At 43.3% G+C, this 14,636-nt stretch overlaps 1 protein-coding gene across 1 annotated transcript in view; it reads right to left on the bottom strand.

Moving 5' to 3' along the window:
* Positions 1–14,636, bottom strand: part of LOC141112108 (SITS-binding protein-like) — a 143,280-nt gene that overhangs the window by 82,053 nt on the left and 46,591 nt on the right. The window contains exon 2 of the mRNA XM_073604565.1: positions 12,023–12,194. Within this exon, the coding sequence (XP_073460666.1) occupies positions 12,023–12,194 (172 nt within the window). The remainder of the gene's footprint in view (positions 1–12,022; positions 12,195–14,636) is intronic.

Below are 14,636 nucleotides of genomic sequence, written 5' to 3'. Positions count from 1 at the left end.
GACCATTCGAGTACTCCCCATTTATCACCACCCTCTGAACACTGTACAGTAAACGTTTATGGGGAACTGTGTCTAATTCTTTTGCAAAATTCAGATACACCACGTCTATGAGCCTTCCTTTATCTAGATGGCAACTCACCTCCTCATAGAAGGTTAATAGATTGGTTTGGCAAGAATGATTCTTCATGAATCCATGCTGATTACTGCTAATGATACCGTTCTCCTTACTAAAATCTTGTATATAGTCCCTTATCATCACCTCCAAGAGTTTACGTACTATTGATGTTGGGCTAACTGGTCTGTAATTTATTTTGGGCCCTTTTTAAATATTGGTGCTACACTGGCTTTTCTCCAATCAGCTGGTACCATTCCAGTCAGTAGACTGTCAGTTAAAAATTAGGAACAATGGTCTGGCAATTACTTGACTGAGTTCCCTAAGTACCCTCGGGTTCAAGCCATCTGGTCCCGGTGATTTATTAATGCTAAGTTTCCCAAGTTTAATTTTAATTCTGTCCTCTATTAACCATGGAGGTGCTTCCTGTGATGTATTATGAGGAAAAACAGTGCAGTTTTGGTTACTGAAGCCCCCTGATTCCCTTGTGAAGACTGAGAAGAATAAATTCTATACCTTCGCCCAATCTCCCAATCCTTTGTAACCAGATGTCCATTCTTTATGGGGCTAATATGGTCTGTCCTCCCTTTTTTACTGTTTACGTACTTAAAGAATTTCTTGGGATTTTTTTTGCTCTCCTCCGCTATGTGTCTTTCATGTTCTATCTTAGCCGTCCTTATTGCACCCTTACATTTCTTGCTGCATTCTTTATAAAGTCTGAATGCTGATGATGATCCCTCAAACTTGTATTTTTTGAAGCCCTTCTCTTTTGCTTTTATATGCATTTTTACATTGGAGTTAAGCCATCCAGGACTTTTGTTCGTTCTTTTAAATTTATTACCCAATGGGATGAATTGGCTAATGCCCTTATTTAATATGCTCCTAAAGCAAACCCATCTCTCCTCCGTGTTCTTTGTTCCTAAGATTTTATCCCAATTTATGCCTTCTAGAAAGGCTCGTAGTTTAGGGAAGTTGGCTCTTTTGAAATTCAGTGTCTTTGTATTCCCCTTATGTTTCCTATTTGTGTGATTTATACTGAAGCCAATTGACCTGTGATCGTTGTTACCTAAATTCCCCTGTATTTCCACATCCGTGATCAGGCCTGTATTGTTGGTAATCCGTAGATCCAGTAATGCTTTATTTCTAGTTGGCGCATCTACCATCTGACCCATAAAATTGTCCCGCAAGACATTTAGGAACTGGCGAGCCTTAGATGAAAGCGCGGTTCCCTCCGCCCAGTCTATGTCTGGATAGTTAAAATCTCCATTATGATAACACTTCCCATCCTTGCTGCTAATCCAAATTGTGATAGGAGATCTGTCTCCCCTTCCTCCCTCAGGTTTGGGGGCCTATAGCATACTTCCAGTATTATTTTCCCCTTAGCTTCATCCCTTTGGAGCTCTACCCATAAGGATTCCACCTCCTCCCTAGCTCCCTTGATGTCATCTCTCACATTCACTTGTACATTATTCTTGATATATAGGCATACCCCTTCGCCTTTTTTACCCTCTCTATCCTTGGGATAAAGGGTATACCCTTGAATGTTTGCCAGCCAATCATGAGAGCTGTTGAACCAGGTCTCTGAAATTCCTTGGTCAACCTACCAATAATGCCCCCAATACTACCCTCTGGAATATGTTCCACGCTGACTATCTCTACCTCTGGACCCTCCCCCCCATCGCCTAGTTTAAAAACCCCTCTAACTTTTTGGCCATCTTCATTCCCAGCTGATCTGCACCCTTCTCATTTAGGTGCAGTCTGTCCCTTCTATAGTACTGGTTATCAACTGAGAAGTCAGCCTAGTCCTCCAGAAACCCAAACCCCTCCTTACTACACCAGCTCTTCAGCCACTTGTTTACTTCCCTAATCTCCCTCTGCCTTTCTGGTGTGGCTAGATGTACCAGTACTATTCCTGAGAATACTACCTTGGAGGTCCTTTTCCTCAATTTAGCTCTTTATCCCTAAAATCGTTCTTTAGGACACTCCATCTGCCTCTGACTTTGTCATTGGTGCCAACGTGCACCATGACAGCTGGGCCTTCCCTAGCCCCTCCCAGTAATCTGTCCACCAGATCCGTGATGTGCCAAACCCGAGCACCCAGTAGACAACATACTGTTTGGCGCTTCAGGTCTTTGTTACAGATTGGCCTCTCTGTCCTTCTAAGAATTGAGTCCCCTACCACCACAATCTGTCTTTCATTTCCTTTCGCTTCCCCCCCACTCTCACTGGAGGAGTTCTTCCCCCGGCAGCTAGGAGAGTCCCTCAGCTCCAGCAGTGCTGGTCCCTGACTGGTTTCACCAATGTCACTCAATGTAGCGTACTTATTGGGATGCTCCAGCCCTGGATCGGCCTCCCTTGCACTTCCCCCTCTACCCTTCCTGACTGTCACCCATCTACTCTTTGCTAGTGCCTGTACCTCTTTGTCTCCACCCACCTCTGTGCTGGCACCTGACGGGACCTGCCTTGTACATTCCTGGCTCTCCTTTAGTATGAAGGGACGTCTCAGTGCTGACAGTTGCTGCCCCAGATTTAGAACCTGGGATTCCAGGGAAACAATGCGCTTACATTTTGCACAGCAGTATTCACCCTCGATCAGATGATCAAGGAACGCATACATGCCCCAAGATGTACAACGGGTCGCCTCTCCACACCTGCCGGGCATCGTACCTATTAAATTTAATGAGGATTGGGGATTATACCCTGTCCAAATTACCTAACAACTAGCTTCCTGACACTAATACTCAACAAGACAATACACAGGTACTCAACAAGACAATACACAGGTATTCGCAGACCTACGTGCACTCGCAGACCACTCGCAGACCTACGCGCACTCGCAGACCTACGTGCACTCGCAGAACACTCGCAGACCACTCGCAGAACTACGTGCACTCGCAGACCACTCGCAGAACTACGTGCACTCACAGACCACTCACAGAACTACATGCACTCACAGAACTATGTGCACTCGCAGAACTACATGCACTCGCGGACCACTCGCAGACCTACATGCACTCGCAGACCTACGTGCACTTGCAGACCACTCACAGACCTACGTGCACTCGCAGAACTACGTTAGAACTACTTAGACCAGTTCCACTAACTCTGGTTTTTAACTCACCACTTAGACCAGTTCCACTTGGACAGAGTTCCAGCAGACTCAAAGATGAGCAGGCTCACAATGAGTTCTACAGAAGGTTATATAGGCCTCAAGCACCAGTGACCAATTAACCACTCCCCTTAATTAATTAGCTGTTTAAAAAGTGTCAGAAAAAGGTGTTAAAAATCTACAAGAAAAAGCCCCAAAAAGAACCTAAAAATGCAACCCAGCAATCACCAGCAATCAAAAAGCAAGACTTGTTCACTCTCCACTCAAGGTCCCCATTGTTTAGCTTCCAACCAGCAGTCTGGCAAAACTCTTCAACTAGTTCATTTTTCCATCTCATGTTAAGCACTTCTTCTATAATATATGTAACCCCACACCTGAAAGAAGAAGAGCTCTTCGTACGTTCCTTTGGAACTATAACCAGCATAGGAAGGTGGACAGGAATAGCCTGCAGAATCCGGAAAAAAATATAGACAGCAGGGGACTAATGCCAGCCCCCGGCTTGTTGCCAAACGGTAAGGTATACTTTCACTACTAAAATGCCACATGCCTCTAATTTAGGGCAAGGTCATAACACAACAAGCTTTGCAAAATCTTAAATTTATGACATTTAAAGTATGCCTGTTGCATCTTTGCAGTTAATAGAGATACACTATATTGTCAAAAGTATTGGGACACCTGCCTTTATACTCAAGTGAACTTTAATGGCATCCCAGTCTTAGTCCGTAGAGTGCAATATTGAGTTGGCCCAACATTTGCAGCTATAACAGATTCAACTATTCTGGAAAGGCTGTCCACAAGGTTTAGAAGTGTATTTATGGGAATGTTTGACCATTCTTCCAGACACGCATATGTGAGGTCAGACACTGATGTGGACGAGAAGGCCTGGCTAGCAGTCTCCTCTCTAATTCTTCCCAAAGTGACAATATAATGTATCTTGTAAGAAAAATATATGTTATGGCCTGTTTGCACTTCAATACATCTACAGAGTGCACCTATGCTACAATGCACCACAGAGCGTCAATATTGGGGCCCATTCAAAATGAATGATGGTAACCTAGGGCTCTGCAACACAATAAAAAAAACATTTTTAGCATGCATTACAACAAAGCATTGTGACAATTTCCCATCAAGCTTTTCCTAATAAAGCAGAAAAAGGCTGTTACCCAATGGGACCACCTGAATAGGGGGCCCACCAATAGAATGTTGTGGACCCTAAGAACTAATGTTATTGGTCAGTTCAACCCCCCAGTAGCCATAGAATGGCCAGCTGACATCAAGTGAGAGAAAATGGCATCAGTGAAGTTAGAGCCACAATTTGGTGTTCTGAAAATTTAGCAGTTCCTTTAGCACACTAGTTTCTGAGATGCAGTCAGCATACATTTTCAGTAAGTAGTGGTAGCATCCAAAATAATCAAACACGTTGTAGCCATGGACAAGAACTCAGCACCAATTTTTATTAATGATATCACAATTTTCACCTAAACTGCTGCAGAACACAGCACTGCATGCTGTATGTAGCTAATAATACCTACTACTTAAAAGAGAAGTATGGTCAAAGCTCTTTTTGCCATACTTCTCTTGTGGGTCACAGATGTGCACTTACTTTTGCTCTCCCATGACCCAGAATCAGCCCACTATTGGCAGAGCCACTCCAGACTCTGGAGGCATATTGACAATAATGTTGGGATCCACTCAGATTCCTAACCAGCAGCTGGCTCTGCCTCTCAGTGTGTCACTATCCAGAGAGAGAAAGATGTACTTGTGGGCAGGTCATAGGTGACAGGGTGAAAAAACAAAAGGGAGGAAAGCAAAAAGAATTCTTCAGTGAGGAACCAGCAAGTTTAGCAAAAATATAAATATTTATTATAGAAAAAATAATACCACATATACACCAGATAGTGTCAACAAGAAAATAAGTTGACTGTAAATAGACCAATCACCACCACTAAAAATAAAATAGACAACGTTGTCTAAAAACAGAGAACAACATACAGATGGCCACCACTACACATACAATCACATCTAATTGGCTAGTTGGACTTGCATCGTCCCATATATAGTGTCTCTAAATAGAGGTTGGAAGCCAAGAGGTGACGGTATGCAGCCGTGGGTATGGGAATTCCGCTGTGCACTGCCGTTGGCAAACTTGAATGTGACTTTATTAGCATGACGCCATTACGTTCGACGTAGTACCCATACAGACCCACCCACCAGCCTTTGGGATCTGATTTGCTACTCCGCTGAAGCCGCTCAAGCCCTGCCGAAAGCCCGCTGAAGCCCGCTGAAAGTTCTACAGCACGGAACCCGGAAGTTATCGTGGCTCACACCGCATCCTGGCGGTACCCTACCACGTCCCTTCATTTCCACTACCCTGCTGGGCATCTACCCAAACGGACTTCCCAGTTACTCTGACTTGATCAGAGGATGATTCAGCTGCTTTGCTTACATTGAGGAGGCTTGGAGTGTTCAACGTGCCTGGTGTATCTGGATGTCTATGGTCTGGTGAGATCGTTTTATTATATCCAGCTCAGACGCTGTCTTCATACACCAATAGTTACACAGGCACATACCCCCTCCTGCACCTCTGCCCAGCACCCACACAGCCGTTCACGTATGGTTATCAGCTGTGGCTGAGCATTCACCTGCAAGTGCCACTACCAGCCCCTGTTGTCTGTAAAGTCACATTCAAGTTTGCCAACGGCAGTGTGCACAGCGGAATTCCCATACCCACGGCTGCATACCGTCACCTCTTGGCTTCCAACCTCTATTTAGAGACACTATATATGGGACGATGCAAGTCCAACTAGCCAATTAGATGTGATTGTATGTGTAGTGGTGGCCATCTGTATGTTGTTCTCTGTTTTTAGACAACGTTGTCTATTTTATTTTTAGTGGTGGTGATTGGTCTATTTACAGTCAACTTATTTTCTTGTTGACACTATCTGGTGTATATGTGGTATTATTTTTTCTATAATAAATATTTATATTTTTGCTAAACTTGCTGGTTCCTCACTGAAGAATTCTTTTTGCTTTCCTCCCTTTTGTTTTTTGATATGTATTATAATTCAGAGGTACACACCCACTTATGACCCTCATGTTGGGTGTTAGCAAGCATTAGCATCATTAGGCAGATCTCCTATGGGCATTACTCCCATCTGTCTATAGCTATATGATATCCAAGCAAAGTGTCTGATTCATAAATTTTCTTTTGTTTATTCATAGGTGACAGGGTGGTCGCTACGTCCTCCATGTTATCCTTCTCGTTTGGCACCAGGTAAGGGTCATATGAGAGGCCTATCCCCAAGTTGGTTCTTCTGGGCTACACTAGGTACTTAGTACAGGATCACTGATTTACACATGGGGTACCTTTACTTGAGCCATGCTCATGATCCAGACAGCTAACTAAACATGAACAAACTCTAGTAAACTCTCTTGACAACTTAAGCATCACCCGGTCACTTGTGCATTTAGGAGGGACATGCAGAGCTAATGCCGTCTCTATCTGTCCAGTGTATCACCGGAAACTCACTCCCAGTAACGGTTTGGGGTCCCGCTGTGCACCTTGCGTGGACTCCATTTGTGCACTTTACTTAACTCTTAACCTAACTCTTCTGTACCTGTGTACAGGCTAGGGGCCCCAGCAGTGTGGATCTGCTCCTGCTGTTATAGGGGAAGGATCATTGCCGAAGGAGTGCTGACATCTCACTGCATGAGGCTATCTCACCTGCCACATGTACATGCTTACAACAGGCTGCTAGAGAAACCTTCTTTACCCTTGGTATCCACTTGTGTCTTCACACTGTATTAATTCCTTGTACTGATGTCTTCATACCCCAATGCGTTTAGTGACCTGTGCTGTAGACTATCCATGACGGTTACATGCATTGCACCCCTCTAGTAACTTAAGATCAAGCAAAGGCAAGATTTAAAAAGCTATACTTGAATAATGCGGCATGATGAGAAACACAAGATAAAAATTCTGAATAAAGTGCAAACCATTCCCCAACATCCCTAGTCCCTAACTAAAAGCTTGTAGCTGCCCCAGCATACCTCCATAAGATAGAGTCCATCTCTAGTAGAGTCCATGATCAGGAAAGTACATTAAGGTGATACTCCAATACATGGATGACTTCATGGAGAACAGCAGGTCCTAGCAAGACACCTCATGACTTCATGGAGGACAGCAGGTCCTAGCAAGCCACCTTACATGTGGAAGGCTCTAGGACACAGGTTTTCGGCAGAAACAGGGACTCCCAGAGAGGCAGAGAGTCCTGGCAGAAACAGCAGCTGGATGTTACATCTTGCTGCCTGTATGTATCTTTTCCCATGCAGACTGTCTGAGTGTTGGCAGAGCCCTCCCCCTTTTATTTACAGCACAGGGAAAGAGAGGCAGAGCTCAACAAAAAATGAAGGAGACAGGTTAACAGTCTCTCTTCTGGCTGGGGCAGCATTAACCTCTACCTGCCTACACGCTGCAACTTAAAATACTCTTATAAAGCCATAGATCTGAACCATGACTGTTATTACAGAGTTATTGTACCTAATCTGGCTGCTTTTAACTACAACTACAACAAACAAACCCAAGAAGGGAAAACATCAGCTACACTAAATTTGGTTTGAAAATTGACTCATTCTGCTACCTGTCTGAGCCAGATTGGCTGCCATCTTTTTGGGTATCCTGTATCCCTAATCCTCTCTAATGAAGTTGAAGTCAACAATAAAATTACAAAAAGACTAAAGTGTCCAACTTTTTCACCCCACCCCAGGAGTAATTATTAGGACATTCGGAGATGTCAGCCTGCTATCCTGTTTACCCGAAAATAAGACCTAGCGTGATTGTCGGTGATGGCTGCAATATAAGCCCTACCCCCCAAATAAGCCCTAGTTAAAGTCCTTGCAGGTCTTCTTTTCAGGGTAGGGCTTATTTTTGGGGAAACAGGGTAGGGCTTATTTGGGGGGTAGGGCTTATATTGCAGCCATCACCGACAATCACGCTAGGTCTTATTTTCGGGGAAACAGGGTATATCACTTTAGGAGCCATTCCACACCACTCTGAGAGGAGTAGGGCTACATTTTTGGCATCCAACATGTGGCCACGTGTGCTTTGCCTTAGCAACCAGCAGCAAATTGTGAAATTTAATCTGCTAGAGAGATGTCCTGTGCAGTGAAGTAGGAGAGCTGCTGGTGCATCATGGCCTGCATCTTTTCACAGTAGAAAGCTGCTACAATCACACTACAAGCGACAAGTGCAAAAAAGTATACATGAATAACATTCCATATGGAATCGCAGTGTGTTGCAAAGTGGTAACTCCAATGTTAAAACAGTGGACACTTTAGACTCAAGTGCTTAGAGCAAACAATCTTCTGTGCAAGAAAGGAACCACCAAGACTTCCACATCTCCACAGAAGACAGGACAAAAAACACAAATCGCAGACTTTAGCTTATTGTTTGGCAAACGTATATTGATGATGTCCTCCTCCTGTGCAACTTTCATGGTTTTGAAACCAGCTCTGGTAATCTAAGCTGCGGCTGCTTGCGAGATTACGTCACATGTCATGTCAGGCTCTGCCCTATGCCTTTCGTCATATGATGACGATTATCACGCAATATAAATACCAGTACGCAGAAAGAGGAAGTTCCCCTCCACCATGTGCATTCCAGAGAAAACCACTTATAGACGCCATTATTAACGCCATCTTGTGATTAAATAGTATGCTTCAGGCAACCTTTCTAAAGGAAGTATCACCCAGCAAAAAAAAAAATCAGAATCATCATGTTCACTTAAACAAAAAAAAGATTAAAAAAACACTATCCTTAATGGCATACATAAGAACATATCTGCTATAACTGTATAAGTATATAAAAAATACCAAATATCCATCATATACAGAAATAAATATATGAACTGCCAAAAAATCATATACATAACGCAAACAAAGACAGAGATGATTACTGTAGCATATTTTGACTAAAAATAATGTACCAAGTTTTTTGATGAGCAGGTGATTAAGGTCTTATACCCTTAAATGTATTTAGCTTACAGACAGCACATTTGTTGCAAGGATAGAAACCATTCAGATTTTGGAAAAATACTGGTTTTACAGAACAATCGATAACAATCAATAACATATAGCACCCCTATACACAATTGTAGGACAGTTAGGTGGAAGGGGGGAAAGAACCTTGATTTTTAATATGTTTCTGAAATTTTTTTTTACAGCATAATGCGGAGTAGAGGAAAAAAAAGACCAATTGTGTATATAAGGACTAATGTTATCGGTTTTAGCTTTAAGCATCTTATCTTATCTCTTGTCTATCTTAGAGCATCTTACACCCTACTGCTGCTATAACTTGTTCCAGTTCATCATCATCATATCCTTTTTCCAAGAACCGTAATTTAAGAATCTGCTTGTTGTAAATAATCATCAGAAAAGACAATTATGTTTCAATTATGTTTCAACCTAATAAACTGGCACTTGGGGACTGATTTGAGACATGTGGGGTGGTGACAGCTGTCCAGTGAAATGAGTAAGTGGTAGTGTAAATAGATCCTTTCTTAGTCCTAATTCTCAAGTCCAAAAAATAGACCTTGTGTTGGCTTGCACCATGCTGTAATAAGATACCACGATCGTTGTTATTCAAATCATGAAGAAAGTTGTTTAGTGATTGTATGTTAACTTCCCACAGTAGGAGGACATCATCAATATACCTTCACCAAATAAGCTTTTCTCTGCTATTCCTAAAGGTTTAACCTACTTGTCCTGTCCTTGCTGGACATTGGAAGTCTTGGTGATTCCTTTCTTGCACAATAGATCATTTACCTTAGCACTGTAATCTAAAGTGTACACTGTTTTCAAATTAGAGTTATCACTTTGCAAAACGATGGGATTGCATGTGGACTGTTTTTTACAGTATGTATGCTTTTTTGCACTTGTCACTTATAGGGGAGATTTACTCAAACTGGTGCACACAGAATTTGATACAGCTGTGCATAGTAACATTCAGCTTCTAATTTTGGCTTGTTCAATCAAGCATTGCCAATAAGGCTGGGTTCACACTTGTACGACAAATGCTCCGACTTTGGGAGCTCATGTCGCATGACATGTGAAAATCAATGTTTCCCTATGAGGGCCATCTTAACTGGTCTGACACAAGTCGGTCTGACTTTGAAAATGCTCCCTGTACTACTTTGGTCTGACTTTGGTCCTGCTTCAGCCCATTAAATATTATTGAAGTTGGATCAAAGTAGGATCCTTGTCCTAACCATCTGACTTGGGACATCCAACTTGGTGATTACAGCAGCAGTAAAGGAATTTATGTCACTCTGGGATTGTTTTGTTTGGTCAAAGGACAAGTCGTATTATCTCAAAGTCAGAGCAAAATCTTATCTTGTTCATTCAAGTCGGATGGAAGTAGGACTGAAGTAGGACCGATGTAGGACAGATGTAGCAGGGCAAAGTAGGATGACAGTCGTTCAACAGTCGTGTTGTACCAGTGTGAACCCAGCCTAAGGCTGGGTTTACACTGGTGTGACACGACACTCGTCCTACTTTGGATCCGACTTTGCCCTGCGACTTAAAGCCGACATATGTCCGACTTTCAATGAACAGGGATCCGACTTGGATCCCCGCCAATACCAGGCACTGTGTTTGGTATGAATCTTGAGGGGGAACTATACGCCAGAATTTAATTAAAAAACTTCATGATGGGGTGGTGACTTCATAAGGGCAGGGTCACCAGGTGACATCATCCGGTGACCAGGCCCCCATGCCTATATAAGTCATTGTGCACCACGCACATGGCATTAAAGCGGGAGAGAGCGTTGTGTCAACATCGGAAGAAGACCGGAGGGAAGAAGACGACGGAGAAGACTGGGCCAACGCTAGCAAAAGAGCGGGCAAAAGAGCAGAAGATAGCGGAGAAGCCCCGTGGAAGATACTGGAGAGTGGGAGAAGAGACCAGAGAGAGCGGAGAAGTCGGAAGAGGACCCCAAGTTGGAAGAGACCCCCAGAGCTGCCTAATAAATTACTTTAAAAACCGGTCTAGTGTGTTTTTTTTTATTGACACTTTTTTCCCCAGGTGAATGGGTAGGGGTACGAAGTACCCCATACTCATTCACATAGGGCGGGGGGCCGGGATCTGGGGCCCCCTTATTAAAGAGGGCTCCCGGATTCCGATAAGCCCCCCACCCACAGACCCCCGACAACCTATGGCCAGGGTTGTCGGGAAGAGGCCCTTGTCCTCATCAACATGGGGACAAGGTGGTTTGGGGTGGGGGGGCCGCAGGGCACCCCCCTGCCCCAATGCACCCACCCCCCCATGTTGAGGGCATGCGGACTGGTACGGTTCAGGAGGGGTTGGGCTCTCGCTCATCCACACCACCTTTCCTGACCGGCCATGCTGCGTGCTCGGATAAGGGTCTGGTATGGATTTTGGGGGGACCCCCACGCCGTGTTTTCGGCGTGGGGGTTCCACTTAAAATCCATACCAGACCGAGGGGCCTGGTATGCTCTTGGAGTGGGAACCCTTGCCGGTTTTTTATTTAAAATTTGGCATGGAGTTCCCCCTCAAACACAGTGCCTGGTATTGGCGGGGATCCAAGTTGGATTCCTGTTCATTGAAAGTCGGATGTATGTCGGCTTCAAGTCGCAGGGCAAAGTCGGATCCAAAGTAGGATGGCTGTCGTGTCGCACCAGTGTGAACCCGGCCTTACAGCCATTGAACTGATTTTAGCCAATGATCATACTTCTAAACAAGCAGTGTAACAATATCAGATTACATTGGAGTGGATTTATCTTACCAGTTGATCCCAGGAAGTATCTTTCTAAAACAGATCCATAAGCACCAGCACTGGATTTAAGATTACTGATCACAAATGGCTGTAAAGCCACATTGACAAAGTTCATCGGCCAGCGTTGAGCACTAAGGATTGCTCCACCATACCATGATATGTTCTTCATAGAAAAGCAATCCTAAAATATAAGAGGCGTATTATATCCAATATCCAATATACATTTATGTTCAATATGGTAAAATCAAACCTAAACAGGCAGTGCAAAATGTTGTTACTGATAAAGCTGATCTATTTGCAAAGGTAGTTGTTGGTGTAGATAACATACAATTGGGGGACTGACAAGCTGCTCACTTTTCAGCTTGTTGCCAAGATATATATTTGCTATTTGTTAGTACAATGGCAGGTGCAGTTACCCCTTTATATTACATAAGGTATTTTTATGTCAAACAATGCAGAGCAGGGAACTAGGCATCCGACACATGGGGATGTGTGCCATATACAGAAGATCTTTGGGTAAGCTTCATTCTTAAAGTGATTTAAACGATCACCTTGTAAAACAACCCATTCAGTTTAAAATAGAAACGGAGGGCAAAACATTTTTGTATAGGTAAAAAATAAATTATAAATACCTTTTTCCCCTTTTTATTTATATGTGATCACATTCCCTCTGTACTCCCACTGCATAAGAGCTAGGGGGAGGAGAAGCAGCAGCACACTGAGCTTCCCAGTGAGTGGCTTTGCAGCAGAGGTGTGTCAGGACAAGTCTGATCATTAGAGGAGAGCATACTTAGTTCCCAGCATTGCTAGAGAACTGACCACTGTGTGCTCTCCTGCTTAGTGTGGTCAGTCAGGAAAGCACAGGGACTAGCAGGAACACCAGGGATTTCACATAAAAGAAGCAATACAAAGACAGAGAACAGGATACTTTTTCATACAAGCACATGGTACAGCAGGCACATATCAGGAATATGAAGTATTGGGGTAACAAACACTTTAAATCAAGAAGTGATCAGCAGCGAGAGCAGTGGGGCAGGTAAGTGTTAATTGCTTTTTATCTGGGAGGACTGCATTTTAACTTTTGAACATAGCAACAATAGCTTTAAAGTTGCTGTAAAGGCTGAAGGTTTTTTATCTTCATGCATGAAGGTAAAAAACCTTCAATGTGAAGCTCACCCCTCAGCCCCCCCCAATACTTACCTAAGCCCGATCTTGATCCAGCGATGTGCACGAGACCCAAGGCTCTCCTGGGTCTCTCCATCCTGATTGGCTGAGATACACCAGTGAGGGCCATTGGCACCCTCTGCTGTAAATCACAGAAAGTGAGGCAAGAGCGGGGGGCAGGGCTGTGTCGCACAGGAGCAAGCATTCAGGCGTGCCCCCGCAACAAGCGGCTTGCTATGGGGGCACTCGACAAGGGGGAGGGGCGAAGAGCGCCGACGGGGGACCCGAGAAGAGGAGGATGGGGGCTGCTCTGTGCAAACTGCTGTTATTTTTTTTAAATAAAAAATGTTCCTTTACAATCATTCTCTTTGTAGAGGAGTAGGGGCCTTATCATTTGGTTTTCATTTGTTTAAAACTCAAAATGGTAACACGATCCCCTATTCCTAGCTGATATATTGCTATATAAATAAATCCAAAACATAAACAATGACACAATACACAGTACACATAAAGAAATAGTTGTATAGATAAGTGTCACTTTAAACCAAAAATGTGATGTTTCTCCTCGAAAAAGTCACGTGGTGTGTGCCGAAACGCATTGGGTGCGGGGCCTAGTGACGTCAGCACACCCAATCAGGAAGATTTGCTACCCCGTGTGCTGGCTGCTGCCACAGATATCCAAGTGATAGTTTCCTTTATCCTTCTATGAGCACCACTGCTGGGAATTACCTAGGATCCAGTTGAACCCAAGGCGCTTATAATCATCTACCAAAGGATCTATATACCCCTTAAAGGGGAAGGCGCATGGTGACCAGTTGTTGGTCTCTTATGGAGGTGAGTGCATAGATGTGAAGGTGGAGGAACACAGAAGGTGTTATTTGTTTGCACAATACCTACGGATTCACCATTTGGACTTTACTGTCTCTTCATTTATTTTTATGCTTTATTTAACACTGGCCCATATGTAAAAGCACTTTATATTTCCTGGACATTTGTGATCTAGTGGTGGCATACTCTTATCATATTTTTGGTTTAAAGTGACACTTATTTATAGAACTATTTCTTTATGTGTTGTTTTTATACTGTGTATTGTGTCATTGTTTTGTATTTATTTGTATAGCAATATATCAGATCGGAAGAGGGGAGCGCTATACCATTTTGAGTTTTAATTTTTACAATTTTTAAACACGCACCAGTTATATAACAGCAGACCCCCAAACACGTTTTTTTATAGCACAGCACAACATTACACAGAGTAGCGCAGGGGACTATATATTTATTGTTTTCCATTGTTTGTTTACAATAATTAAAAAATTATTTTACAGAGGACCCTTTTTAAGCGTAAAATAAGACTTTACTTGCTTCCAACATGACTAGTAATGTAGCACCTTCTTAAATAAATAGGGATATGGTAGTAAAGGCAATACAATACCACAGTATAATGTGAACCAGACTGAAT

The sequence above is a fragment of the Aquarana catesbeiana genome, linkage group LG11 (assembly GCF_042186555.1).
Source record: "Aquarana catesbeiana isolate 2022-GZ linkage group LG11, ASM4218655v1, whole genome shotgun sequence".
NCBI classification, from domain to species: Eukaryota; Metazoa; Chordata; class Amphibia; order Anura; family Ranidae; genus Aquarana; species Aquarana catesbeiana.
Note: the sequence above shows the minus strand (reverse complement) of the source record. Positions and strands in the feature narration are given on the sequence as shown.